General features: G+C 46.5%; 1 protein-coding gene across 1 annotated transcript; it reads right to left on the bottom strand.

The window, feature by feature from the left end:
- Positions 1-3,105: 3,105 nt before the first annotated feature.
- On the bottom strand, positions 3,106-7,411 carry gdf10a (growth differentiation factor 10a). Its single transcript, XM_037123415.1, has 3 exons — positions 6,909-7,411; positions 4,333-5,483; positions 3,106-4,232 (listed from the first exon to the last, which is right to left on the bottom strand). The coding sequence occupies exons 1-3, from the start codon at positions 7,168-7,170 to the stop codon at positions 4,041-4,043; spliced, it is 1,605 nt and encodes a 534-aa protein (XP_036979310.1). The 5' UTR covers positions 7,171-7,411; the 3' UTR covers positions 3,106-4,040.
- Between the last annotated feature and the right edge of the window lie 6,682 nt (positions 7,412-14,093).

The following is a 14,093-nucleotide window of genomic DNA, read 5'->3' on the forward strand; positions in this document are numbered from 1 at the left end:
CTCGGAACTTTAATCGTTTGAGGTGTTTCATCCAACATCACAGCACGCTTTTTAAAAAAATGCAACAAAAAACCCCCCCAAAACAAAACAAATAACTGATAAGCCCAATTTCCCCTCAAAAGTGAAATCAAGTCCTGCTTTAAAAAATAAATAAATAAATAAATAAATCAAAATGCTTATCATTCATCTGCAGCCCTGGATGGAGTCCACATACTGTAAGCTTTGAATTGAGTGATTTTATGATTCCTCCACGGCCCCGTTCAGGTCAGATGGACATAAATAGCCATCTCTGTTGCAGGTAAATGAGGCGGGAAGGAGGCACGAGGTTCATGGGAAAGTCAAGCCTCCACCCCGCTCGGTCGCTCTGTAACGTAAGCAGGGACGTAAAAACCCGCCCACACTGCTCTTATCTACTCTTATCCGAGGAACAGATTTTTATCTTCCCACCACAAACTGATTCGACTGTCAGAGGGAGTTCATTTCTACTTTTGTGGAGATTTTTTTTGCCACAAATGTTTTGCTTCGATCGACAAGACAAGAAACCTGCACACAAACACGCTCAAAAGTTGGCTGCCAGAACAAACGCACTGCCAAACTGAGTTTTAAAGCCTCATTTTTAACTTTAGGTGGCTGAATTTATATTGTTTCCAGTGTTAAAAAAAAAAAAAAAGACTTATCGTCTCAATAAAAGTTCCAAAACTTCTTTGGAAACCTCGATTTCCTAAAGGAAAAACACGATTTTGAAGTAAAACACCCAGAGGCCCGCATGATTAAATGGGTGATTAAGAAGCACAGTGTCACCCTATTAAAGCCGCGTCCTAATGGACACGACTATTAGTTCTCAGAGCTCGGTAACCGTGCGTAGAAAGGGCCATTTCAGCCCAGACACAGAAAATCCTCTGTTGTCTAATAATGGCTGTACTGCTCTCCTTTAATTGAACAGTCATCATGTGGAAAAACAAATATTGTTCTTGGTTCCCCGCTTGGCTCGTTTTCGTCTTGGCTTTTAGGCGCTGGGCTCTGAACACCAGCCGAGACTAGTGTGGTTTTCTCGGCTGGAACTGACCATTGTAAGTACTCTCCTGTGACTGTGATTGCGGTTGACATGGGGTTCACTTTGTAATAGCAGACTGTGGGTCCGGACTGTAAAAGGGATCAGTCAGGAAATGAGAAAAAAGAAAAAAGAAAAAAAAAGAACCTGGATGTGTTCATTACAATTGGGCCAGCCTACTTTGAAGCAAAAACGTCTATTAATGTAAACATGATTTATAATAACCCAAATTACAGTCATTATCGTGGTTGGTTGGAGGTTAGGGGGGCGTTGGTGAAAAGGCTGCTTGTTGCTGAACATTTCCACTTGTTCGCCACGGAGAAAAGTGAATCATGCGTTTGGTATTTCAGACATTTTCTCTCTCCCCTCATCTGTCTCTCTCCGCCGTCCTCTGTTGTGTGGATTAAGCAGAATCTCTTTCGGGTTGTGATGCTGCTTATCATCCGGCATCATGCAGCCCAGGCGCCAGATCACAGTAAAACAGCAGCAGCAGCAGGGCTGTCGGCGAATGTTCAGCTGCAGGTTCACACCGTCTCTCATTGTACTGAAACAGGGTTTATCATATTTTATTACCATCACAAAATAAAACACTTGAGACAAAATGCATGTCGTTGTTCAGTTCCACAGAGATGTGATTATGCCGGACAGGTTGTATGGAGTCATTTTAGATTTTTTTTTTTTTTTTTTAAACATTTTAAAACAAGTCCCCATCTACTGCAGTTTTGCAGGAGAATGCTGCAACACTAGCGGCACTTTGCTGCGAAGCTCCAGAAATGTTGTGTCATGTAATCCGGCTTTCCATCAGCACAGAGGGGAGAAGACAGTGACAGGAATTAGTCCTTTAAACTAAGGTAAAATGATTAGATGTGTTTTTTTTTTAAAATAATACCGTCTAGTTAACTACACAGAGTATTTACCCTCCTTGAAAGTTTTCATGTTTTATTTGTCTTTCAGCATTGAATCTGTGGAGATTTAATGTCACTTTTCTTTTTTTTATGCTTGAGTCAAAGCACCTTCACTCATTGATCACAAATATAAAACACAAAATACATGTTTGCAAAGACACACCTCCGTCACCCAATAAATATATCTGCATCTTGAAAGTCCAAATTTTGTTGAGTCGATGTCATATGCGTTTGATTTGACGATAAAACAGCTTCCTGAGGGAGTAAATACTTTTTATAGTCTGCGGACAGGACGGGTGGCACATTTGGTTTTTAGATGAGCCATGCAGAACCGCGAGCCAAAAGACTGGAAGCATTATTCTTAACTGCAGTAAAGAGCCTTAATCTTTTGTTCCTATCCCCCTCAAGTCCTCGCTCACTGTTCTGCTTTTGAGACAAAATGACTGTCCAGTCTTGGCAAACTTCAGAGCACTCTGCGGTCGCAAACAGATGTGGTATCTGTGCCAGCTTTTTTTTTTTTTTTTTTTTTTTCTGGCTCGAAGCAAAAAAGGCACCACAGAGTAATGACTTGATAATCAAAAGGGTTCCTCCCTGTCATTTCACTGTCAGTTTGACGCGCTGTTTAGGCCCCGCACGGGTCACCTTCCTCCTCGCGTGAATAAAAGTGACAAGAGGCTTGAGTTAAAGCGGGCGAGGTCCTCTGTCTGTAATCATCCGCTCAAGAAAAAAAAAGAAAGAAAAAGGGCCGCCGAGGAGGATGTGTGCGCGTTTGAGGGACGAGGGGGTGGAAAAGGGGAAGTGCGCCGTGTTTTGAAGTTCGAGTGGCTGACGTCCTAATAGGTGCGCGCCCGCTTCCTCCATCAACCATTAACCCACGGCCACTGCATCAGTCACGTTATTTGCTGGACAACAGACGTCTGGGCCTTTGGTGTGGGGTAATAATGGGTTCAAGGGGCTTTAGGGGAATGCTGGCTATCTTTGAGTGGAACCTTCCTGCTTTTGTATGAAGTTATTTTGGAACAGTGGTGCCCTTTAAGATTTGTTATGTCCCGCCCCCATGCTCCTGCCCCCACAAGAGTCAAGTGCTGTCGGCAGTAATGACCAAGAACAACACAAAGCATATGAAACAATAATATTCCAGCAAGGGTGTCGGATTAAATTACTTTTCTTTTTTTAATTCTAATTCATAGACGGCTACCTTTCCATAATTTAAACAATACACATGTACAAAACACCATCTCATCTAGAATATAGGAATACATGACCTAGTAACCATGACAAATTATTTTTTAACCGAGATTCACATTCAAAATAGAAAAATATTTCTGGTTTCGATATAACATTCTTGAAGTGTTATGACGGGGCTGGGTGGGTGTAAATGAAATCCAGATGCTCTCCGCAATCCATTGGATGTTTCCTTTTTTAAGATACACGGGGCAAGAATGTACAATAACCTTCCTGTCGTGCAAACAAATCAACGTTGCATGTATGTACAATGTGGCCGGCGATTAGCTTAAAAGTAAGAACAGCTGCGCGCGGTTTGAAAAAAAAAAACGTACAAGTATGTTTCATAATAATCTCTGGCATCTGTACGTGACTGTGTAAGCTGCCCCGATGACACACTGATAATAATAAAGTCTTTTATTTATAGCCTTCGTGTCCAAAGAAAACATGAACACAAACTCACTGGGAGCTGTTGGAAAAGCGAGCGCCGAGATTAAAGGGAAAACATGTCCTGTCCGCAAAAATCCTCAATATTATCTCAGACACAGAATCAAAACAAAGCGGGCTTCTTGGACATGTGGAGCCGTGACTTTACATGTGCGACTCCGTTTCCCTCTCGCCAAGGCAGACGCCAGACAGTGTGTCTCTTCAAGTTCTCTGCCGCGGGGACAGAAGAGATGGAAGTGATTTCTCTACATCCTACGTTCCTCGAGGAATACCCGGCGTCCGAAGTGTTTCTCGGTCTCGAGAAACCACCCGACAAACAGAGGTACGGTTCTGTCTCCATTAGTCCTGTTTTTTGTTTTGTTTTGTGTTTCTCTCCACATGTTGCGTCCTCGGCGTATGTTGCCCTCCCCGCCCTATCTGCAGGAGCAGGACTGGACGGACATGTTGGGGTAAATCTTCAGCACCGGGTTCCTGGATTCGTCGTGGTAGAGCACGGCCAGGGGGCTCATCTTCTCTGGGACGCAGCAGGGCTCGGGGACCCCAGGGATGATCCCGACGGCTCGGACTATGCTCTGGATGGTGGCGTGGTTGGACGGCCTCGCCACCTGGGAGAAAATCAACACAAAAGGGAAATGAAGAACGCACTATAGTTACTCAATTTAACTTGGTTATGCCGTTTTGGAACTTAGATGTTTGCGCTCCTACCTTGGGCATGGGAAATCCACATGTGCCGGTGCAGTAGTAGGCGTCAAAGGCCTTGGGTGCTATGACCCACTCGCTCCAGCCAATGTCTGCAAAATCCACTCGGAGGTTCCTCCTGGAGCAGCCTCTGTGCTGGTTGTCGGCCCACTGCCTCCTCCAGGCCTTACGCATGGTTTGCTCATCAAAACTCAGAACAGGTGACTGAGAGTTTGTGCTCCCCTTGTGCTTTTTTCCATCCCTTCCCTCATTCCTCCGCTCATGTTTCCGCCCCTCGCTGACAGTCAGCGTGCGACTGTCTTTGAGTTTTTTCACGGTCGAGTCATCGGGTTTGAGCCCCTGCGATGTTCCTTCTTCTTCTTCTTTACGAACGTCCTTATCTCTGACGTGCTCTACTCCTTCTTCTTCCTGGACCTTTCTCTTCTTTTCCTTCTTTCCAGATCGAGGCTTGGGTTTGAGCGCCAGGTACCAAGTGCTCTCCCAAAGGTCGTCCTTCCTGTATCCATCAGGCCTGTAGTCGACCTCGGGCAGCTCATTGTTCTGAACGGGGTCAGAGAGCAGAGTTGCTTCCCTTCTCACGCGTCCTTTTGACTCTGGTGACGAGATGGGTCTGTGCAGGAGCTGGGAGGAATGTGAAGGCTCACCTCCCTCGCTGGACGGGTCATATCTCTGAAGGCTTGCAGCCACGCTGTTGGGCTCTGCCAAGGCCTGGTCATCAGCGTACAGTAACAGGTAGGGCAGGCTGCCAGCAGGCAGCGCCTCCTTCGATTTCCTCTGGTACTGCTGCCCTAAGTCCAACTCCACTGACACCAGGAGATGACCCTTGTCCCGTGCCTCCCTGATGACCTGGGTCACATCTTTCATCTGCCACACCCCTCTCCTGTGGGGGTGGAAGGTCACATTGCCTAGAAGCGACCCCGTTGACCCCGATCTGACCTCTGACCCAGAGGAGACGGAGCGAAGGAGCAGGCTGATGGACGGAGGAGAAGGGTGGGCAACTGTGGAACGACAGGACGGGCTTTTGAAGCGTTTACAGAACCAGGGCTTTTGATGAGGGTGCCGATCGAGCAGGAAGTGGAATGAGGCAGAGAGGGCGACCTCGGAGTCCTGGAGGGTTGTGAGGTTCAGTCTGTACATCGTCCTGTGGTCAGACGAGTCTGCAGAGACAATCAGTCAGTGTCACACAGGCAGGTGAACAATCTGACAATTAAACCTTTGATTCATCTACAGAATGATCATTGTAAAACCAAAATGTTTGCAGCTGATCTTTGGCATGAAAGATGATCAGACATGGAAGCAATTTGGCAATTTTGTGGTTCACAGGTGCTTTGATGTTCTTGTGCGAAAGGGATAATTTAGTTATTGAAATTCTTTTGTTCTGTGGTTTTGAACCAGGAATTAATCCTTATCGATTATTTATCACTAATCTCAGAGTAAGAAAAGACCAAAAGATGAACACTTTGACAATAAAGTCCAATGCAAAGATGGGTGGGAGAGGGATTTGGTAAAAAGGCATCAAACTGCACCGCAGGCACTCCTGCTGCGGGTCTAATCTTAAGAAGTGAGACCGTTAAACACCTCTCCTTGTTCTGTGTTAGACGGCTGAGCTGTGCGGCTGCTTGGTAGAGCTGCAGAAGGTGCCCTTAAGAGGAACCAGACTCTGGGGATCCAGCTGGCAGGGGTGGAGGGGGGTGGGGTGGGTGGGCAGAGAGCTACATATTCATGATGAACATTAACTTCAACAGCAGAGTTATTGTTCATTGTGTAAGGGTTCAGCGGAAGTATGGACTGACTCAAGAGATATACATTACCTCGGATTCAGCCTGCATATGGAAGTGCTTACCTCAGTTTCTTTTAAAGCTTCCCCTTAAGCCTAATACAGCCAGCGCTGTCTGCCCGGACACCCAGACATAATCAACTGTTTTAACAGATCTTGTGTTGTTGTGAAAACTCTCTCACATCTCTCCTTGGATTACACCCAGCCTCTGCAGTAAAAATACACACGTGTTATGGTATGCCATCTGAGAGCGGTGCGGGATATAGATGTCTGTGAGTTGTGTTTTTAAAAACAGCGTCAGACGGAGAGGAACGACTGTGCTTTAAGCCCCCCGCCTCTCGACTCCAGGACGTGGAGTCACACATGTCCACAGACAGCCACCGCAGTGGCCCTCCTGCAGGCTGAGGCTTCGCTGTACTGAAGCCGGGCATTCTCTGCGCATCGGGCGCGTCGGGCTGCGGTAATTGATCAGAAGGCGCACAGCTGCTGCCACAAAACACAAGAAAACACAAGAGAGCCCGCAGCGTCCTGAAATCATTTCAATGCATTCTCAGACTGCTCCCCAAACAGTCCCTACCTATTTAGAGCCGAGCCACGCTGCCACATGGAGCGCCTGGACTTTTAATAACCATCCGTGGAGAGGATCAGGGGAGCTTTGTGATCGCCTCTTACATTTATTTTCTGCTTTCCACGTCAGATGACGTGCGCACTGGTGGCACACAATGCTGCCTTCTACAATGAAATCTAGATTGATGTCTTTTACCGCGTCACCTATCAATTGCGCGCTGAATGCGTGTTCACACACCTTGGCTGGCTCTGAAACTCCTGACGGTGTTTCCCTCCCTGAGGCGCTTCTCGCTGTTGTATCTCTCGTACAGTTTGGACATGTGCTGGGAGAGCATGTCCTGATCCAGGTCGTCCGAGGAGGGGTCCGACGAGGGCTGGAGGATGCCGCGGTCCTGTGCGCTCCCAGAGCTCCCTTTCATGGTCCGAACTGATGCTGCACCCAGGAAACAGCTGGACATCAACAGGAGCAGGTGCGAGGAAATCATTATCAGAGCTGCCATTTAAGTGCTGAAATGGGGGGAGGAAAAAAAAAAAATCAAACTCCGAGAGGCGAGAAGTGCGGAAAAAATGCGGTCCACGACTATCCAGGGTGGGCTTTAAAGACGCGCCAAAAACAATCCAGACTGAGGCGGCTGTGCGTAAATGTTCCTCCTCTCCTCTCACTTCGCGCTCGGTGAGCCGTCTCGCTCCCTCTGTGTCAGGACGTGGATGCTGAATGTCCGGGCAACAGTTGGAGCTGCTACTTTTACACTCGCGTCTGTGACCGCCAGAGGCTTGAGGGGGTTATACTGGAGCAGAGAGAGGCGCTGACGTATACTCCTGTCAGCCAACGAGGTCTCTGCAGAGCGCGCAGCCAGGAGTGGAGGTCATGATGCTGACCCTCCTTCACTCTTTGATGATGATGATGATGATGATGATGATGCTGATGTCTTCCTTATGTTGCTCTAATAACACCGATCCAGTGGCTTTGGCACGGTGTTTTCAGAGCAGCACTCATTTGTTAAAGCCGCTGCTGAAACTCAACAAACTGTGATTTTTTTCCTTCTCTTTTTTCTTTGCAGGCGAAGTAATTCTACCTCACAGTTTCCAGCTCACCACATTATTTCCAGTAACTGGACTTGACATGCTCTCAGTCACACATAATTAGCATAGAAACACCTACAATAATAGTCTGTCCAACCACCCAAGGGCTATTGTTAGCGACAGTGATCCACATTTTGTACAGTGTGTGTGTGTGTGTGTGTGTGTGTGTGTGTGTGTGTGTGTGTGTGTGTGTGTGTGAGAGAGAGAGAGAGAGAGAGAGTTTTACAGTGAAAGGCTGAGACTCTGCGACTCTTTCGAGGGACTCACTGTTATTTTATTCATGGCTAACAGAACATGATCTCTGCTGGGATTGGCCGCTTCAAACGCCGTACAGTTTTGTCTCCGGTGTGTATGTATTTTTGTGTGTGTGTGTGTGTGTGTGTGTGCATTGGAGTTGTTTCCAATGTGTCTCTGGTGTCTGGAGCTCTGTACCAACAATGCTTGTTTTGTGGAAGTGGTGGTCTCCAGCAGAGAGGCTGTAACTAGCTGGGCCTCTCGGGTCACCCTCTGCCACTGCACAAACACACACACTCACACGCACACATGCATGCACGAGCACACATACAGAGCTGCATAGTACCTTTCTGGCCCCCAAGGGCCCCACAGGTCACTCCTTTTCACTGTGTTCCACCGCAGCGACAGGTCTTAAATCTGGACTGCTCTGGAGATGTGTTTGAAAGTGTGTGTGTGTGTGCGTGTGTGTGTGTGATCGGGGCATTACGAGGAAGTCGGTTGAAGCGGTTTTGTCACAGCACACAAACACATTCATGCTTCGCCTTCTCCCATATCATGTCTCTATTGAAAAACAAAACATGATTAATTGTTGCGGTTATTTGTTTGAATTCATGCAACACTGTTTTCAGCTCGGTTGAGGGTCATCTTTGAAAAAAAAAAAAACACTCTCTTAAATCCAGCGAGTCTTTAGTGTGGCATTTGCGAGTGACCGCTCTCTAAAACGAAACCCCAGGGTGCACATATACAGTTGTTTATTTGCAAGTAATAACATTTGGAAACCACGCAATTGTTGCACAATAACCAGCCGTTGTTCTCTGTTATTAACAAGCCATTAATAACCCCCTTGACATTTTGACATCATGGGAGTATCATGCTTTTTTTCTGAAGTAGCACATGGAAATAAACAAGGAGACCTTTTTACATCTACAGAGTTCCTGCTGAACTACCTCAAGATCTTTGAGCTGACCCAACATGTGTGAGCAGGGGAGAGTTAAAGTGATATCTGAAACCGGGGCATTAGGGTCATAATAAATAGTCCTGGCGAGGAGACAGCCCGCTGCAAGTTCAAGCGCGAGGACGTCGACATGGAATGGCTTCGACCTCTAACCCCGGATATGTAGGGCAGTGTGAGATTAATGCTGGGCATTATCTACAATAATGCTCCTCCTTCCATCACGACTGCGAGGACAGCGGCGTCGCTGTGACGAGATCAAAGAAGATAGAAGAGAAGAAACAGCAGGACGGAGAAACCACTGGTGAATGCTTTCTCATGAGATCTCCACCGGCCGCATAATCGAAGGCTATGGTTACCCGTGTCACTTCAGAGTGACTTTAATGTTTCTGGCTGAGGCACAGGGTGTATAAAGTGACAGGTCGCCGATTTCTGCTTATGTTGCTATTGGATCTTCAAAGCCACATGTGGAAGCAGTCAGGCTCACGCTGGGAGCAGAATCCCACACATATTGATTTTGATAAACACAACCACATCAGATGCGTAAGAGACACTGGGAGGCCTCGCGCGGACACGCAGCAATTTGATCGTCAGAATCAGAAGTCGCGTTCGAAGGGGAACTGAAAACCTGGATGCGTGCCGTGCACCGGGATGCACTGGGATGCTGTTGGGTAGCGAAGGATTACACATAATTAGGATTACGTCATCAGATTATGAAGAAATAGCAACTGTAATAAGAGCAAGTAACATTAAGGACTTTAAGCTCTATTAACATGGTTGGTCAGATTGTAGGAACGAGTAAGAGCAAACTACATTTTACAAGTATTCAGGTGAAAAAAATTCCCACGATAGCAGCTGGGAGAAACGTGTTAGCAGCTAGTTTGCTACATTCAACCAGCGCTCTTAGCTTTTTCAGTCTAATAAATACGTAAATAAGCCACTCTGTAAATCTCTGCCGTCCAATCATTTTGGCTGAATGGAATGACTGGATTGGGCCTGTTAGAGGCCTGTGACACCAACAGAAACCCAGAGGAAAGTTTTTCCTTTTCTTGTAAAAACATTTGATTTATTGATTGCTGTCAGGATTTTTACAAATATAACCACATTTGTCTGCCATTTTTGAGAATTACGGTGAATATTTTCATTCTCAGTCTTTGATTTTGAAGTCATCCAGATAACATTACATTTTTTGTAATGCAATGCATTTTGTCACCAATTACAAAAATTGTAGGTAATCTGTATTCAGTAACCAGCTACATTTCAAAGTAATCCGACCCAGTCCTGCGTGCTTCAGTGCACCATCTGAAAGAGACGCGAAACAGATGAATGCAGCGTGGATTGTTACATAACTGATATATCAGCACATGAACGGACTCAAGGCTTCCAGGACAGAACATGGTTTGGCACTGAACAAACTGAACGGCTGAACTCTATAATCCAGGACTTGTATTGATCTCTCCAGCAGCACTGTTGTATCTGACTGCCCGGACTGTGTTACAGGGCTGCGGTGTGTCACGGTTTGTTCAACATGGAGGTCTCCTCGCAGGGCCATCCAAACCAAACAGCAGTTGTGCTCTACTCTCTGTGGGAGCATGGAGGAGCGTGAGGAATTAACATGCCCAAATGTGTGTGTGTGTGTGTGTGTGTGTGTGTGTGTATGTATGTGTGTTTGTCTGTGTGTGGCACAAGGAATGACGGTTCTGGAAAGGCTCCTAGCTTAACACCTTTGCATGGCATCGGGTGAGACTTTCTGGTTCCAGACTCGGCAGTGGGGGTCTGGTAGATGTTTGTGTGTGGGCACAGGAGATTCGGTAGGGATCGACTGTTGGCCAGTCATCCTCGAGTGACCGATGCTGTCACGATTTGTCCAAAAAGAACAGAGCTGTTCTCGTACGGGGGGACGGACTAACTGGCAATGTCTTGCGCTCGTAAAAATAAAGAGGGGGTAGTTTGAACCGAATGTTCTCATGTTGTGAATCCTCCGGAGATGTTTACAGCTGCTGTAAGTGACTTTCCCTGCACACCTCAGGGATGTTTTACAGGTCGGCAAAATAACAGGTCACACTAACGTACAAGAGGCCACTCCGAATCGTAGCGACTTTAACCTGGTGAGCAGACGCAAAACATCCAGGTGAAAACTGCTGCCACATCTAAACAGCTGCATTGTTTAAGAGGTTTTCTGCTGGACTTCATAGCTGCATTGTGTTATAAGGTTGGAGTTGCTTCATTAAAGAGGTTTGGAGGTAGCCGAGCTCCCCATAGCTCCCCATTTCGAACCTTGCTCCTGCCCCTAAACCAAAGTCTTTTCTGCTTTATGCTGAACTACACTAAGCTATCTCTTGCTGCATATTAAGCAAAAAAGAAGCACATTTCCAAAAGACATTGACCAGTGTCATAAAACTTTGTGACATCCAGCAATGCGGGTAGTTTTGTTTTTAAGATTTAAGGCCTGCAAACCTCAGAAAGCACATGCGACATTACTCTTACTTCCAGCCCCAGACAACTTGAGGTGACTGGAATCCTGTTTGTGGCGCTCGTTCAACAGCAACGGCAACATTTCTTTCCAGCATCCCAGCCTCTCCGGATAATCCCCGTGACATGCTGTCAACTACATCGCATCACATGAATCTTTGAGTCGTGATGTTTATGTGCTGAAACCGCCACAAACAAAATTCCACTGTACTTGGGTGGAAGCAGAAATCTCAGAGACAGCAAAACAAACCAAAAGTATTTGCATGGCTAGATACCCCGAGTGGCAAGTAAGGGAATGTGTTTTTGGAGGATTTGGATGAACTAATCCTTTAATGCTGATTTATGGCCAGTAGAATACAAACTGCCTCCAAATGGGGCTTTGTGGTCGTTGGTGAGATTCAGACACTGTGACCCGACGAGGAGACGCAGGTTGGAGGGTTACGAAAGAGCGGGGATCCCACCATGTGAATTTCATCCGCTCCGCCTAGGTAGGTGTGTGTGAGTGTGAGAAAGAGCACGGGTGTGTTTTCGTGTGTGTGACTATGGAGACTATAGTTATGCTGGGGGGGGTGTAACTCTGTGACCCATTCACATGGTTAATAAAACATTCATAGAGGCAGAGGAATGTTATGGTTTTTGTGTGAGTGTGCATGCATGTGCCGGCAAACATGTGTGTGTGTGCATGCATGTGTGTGTGTGAGAGAGGGAGAATGTGTGTGTGTGCGTGTGTGTGTGTGTGTGTGTGTGTGTGCGCCCGTGTCTGTGATGTTGGGCCTCCTGCAGTGACCCCACGGAGTGCACCATTCTGTCCACAAACAAAGGGCCGGCTGTTCCCCCCCTACTTCAACCGTGGACTGCTCCAACACCGCCGACCGTTCGCCGCCAAGCTAACCAAATATTTCCCTTCCTGCTCCGAATTTGTCCCAATAAATAGTTTTGTGTTTTGGGGTTTTCTTTCTCCTCTGGCTCGCTGCCTTTGATAGAGGACTCCTGAACACACAGGTGGCCGTGTAAGCTCAGAAGGCAGCGCTTGGACACCTTCTGTTAAACCGCGGACTGGGAACCGGAGGACGGAACCTGACTTCTTACAGTCGCCTCATGTGACGGCCTGACATTTGCTTGGAAAACCCCACCACACAATACAACGGGTGTATTATTTCATGAGCAATTGACATCTGAGTGATTCAGATTAATTTTGGTCCACCTCTGTCTTCACAGCCCGTAGCGAGGTATATAGAGACACATTGTGCTTAAATCCTCACAGACTGACTGACTGACTGACTGAGTATTTTCTCTGAGGCTGAAACAACTTGACAGGAGGGCTGATCGGTGATTAAGGAAAATAAATGGATATGTGTGTGTTAGTGTGTGTGTGTGTGTGTATGTGCGTGTGTTTCAAATACTTGCAGGATTGATGTCCTGTCCCAGGTCTGACATACAGCCTTTGTTCTGTGTCTCTCCATCTCTCAATGATCACGTTATTCACCGTCAGGAACATCAATGTCGTATTATGTGCCTCGACTAATAGCTCACAGCTTGTTATTCATCACGGTTGACGTTCATGTCGTGTTCTGTCCAAGTATCAAGTGCTGGGATGTAACCAAGTACATTTCCCGCTTTTGGTCGGCTCACTATCGGAGCGCAACACAACACATCTTCAGTGTTCTGTGGATGGAGCCACCTCTCAAGCTGCTAAAAGCCGGCTAAAGTGTTGTGGGCTAAGACAGACCTGATAGATGAACAGTCACAAATGGGAGATGTACTTAATGAACGTAACATTAAAGAGGGGAGAGGGGAAAAAGAAGAGAGAGAGCTGGCTGATGTTAGTTCACGGCTATCGTGGTAAAGCAATCTGGCTGTTTGGAGCAGTCAACTGTGCATGATTAAGGCAAATAAACACAAATGATCCAGCAGTGTGACTTGCTTTGCTGGTGGTCAAAACGCCATTTAACAAACACGCTGCTGTTGATAAAAATCTATCTGACATGACTCAGCCACACAAGGTAGTTTTAAAGTTTTACCCATGTTAAATTTAGTCTTGTTCGCTGAACCCTGAAATGTTGGAACATTTTGAGATGAACTCAAAATGCAACACAAACAAAATATTTTTTTCTAGTCTGTTTTAGACAATTTAATGCAGAATTCTGACACACTGTATTGTAAAGTAAAGTTTTATATCCATGCACTACCTTGTAGTCATGAGTGGTATTGGACTGAATACCTGAATCACCATTTAGCCTTCAGAAAAACTTTGGCTCCCTCAGTGAAAGCTTTTTTTTCTAACACCATACAAATGTTTGCCAGTTGCTTATCCATTCATACAATACAGTCTCCAGTGGGGCTTACTTTACAGACGGCGTTAAAAAAGCGAGCGGCTCCGTACGCTGAAGTGACTGAGCGTGCAGTGTTAGCTGGGAATGCAGAATATTCTAGTGAGAGTGTGACTTGAGCTGTGACTGGTGGTGTTGTGTTTACTCTGACGCCCGTGATATTCATTACAGGCTGCGCTGTGTGCTGTTACTTCCTGAACACGTCCCATCGGCCCGTGACCTTCACCTCCGCAGGCTGCCCTTAAACCCCATTGGGCTGGAGCCAGGATGGAGGAAATTGCGGCGGGAGATTGATTGGCTAAATCCCTTAATTATTCGGATTTCACAACGGGGCCCGGCTGACTGTGCCTTT

Source organism: Acanthopagrus latus, chromosome 15 (assembly GCF_904848185.1).
Source record: "Acanthopagrus latus isolate v.2019 chromosome 15, fAcaLat1.1, whole genome shotgun sequence".
NCBI classification, from domain to species: Eukaryota; Metazoa; Chordata; class Actinopteri; order Spariformes; family Sparidae; genus Acanthopagrus; species Acanthopagrus latus.

Excerpts from the sequence above, each read along its gene's own strand:
- gdf10a (XM_037123415.1), bottom strand. The coding sequence starts at position 7,170 with ATGGCAGCTCTGATAATGATTTCCTCGCACCTGCTCCTGTTGATGTCC. Across the intron at positions 5,484-6,908 it reads GAGTTTCAGAGCCAGCCAAG|ACTCGTCTGACCACAGGACG; the intron begins GTGTGTGAACAC and ends TTGTCTCTGCAG. Across the intron at positions 4,233-4,332 it reads GTGGATTTCCCATGCCCAAG|GTGGCGAGGCCGTCCAACCA; the intron begins GTAGGAGCGCAA and ends ATTTTCTCCCAG.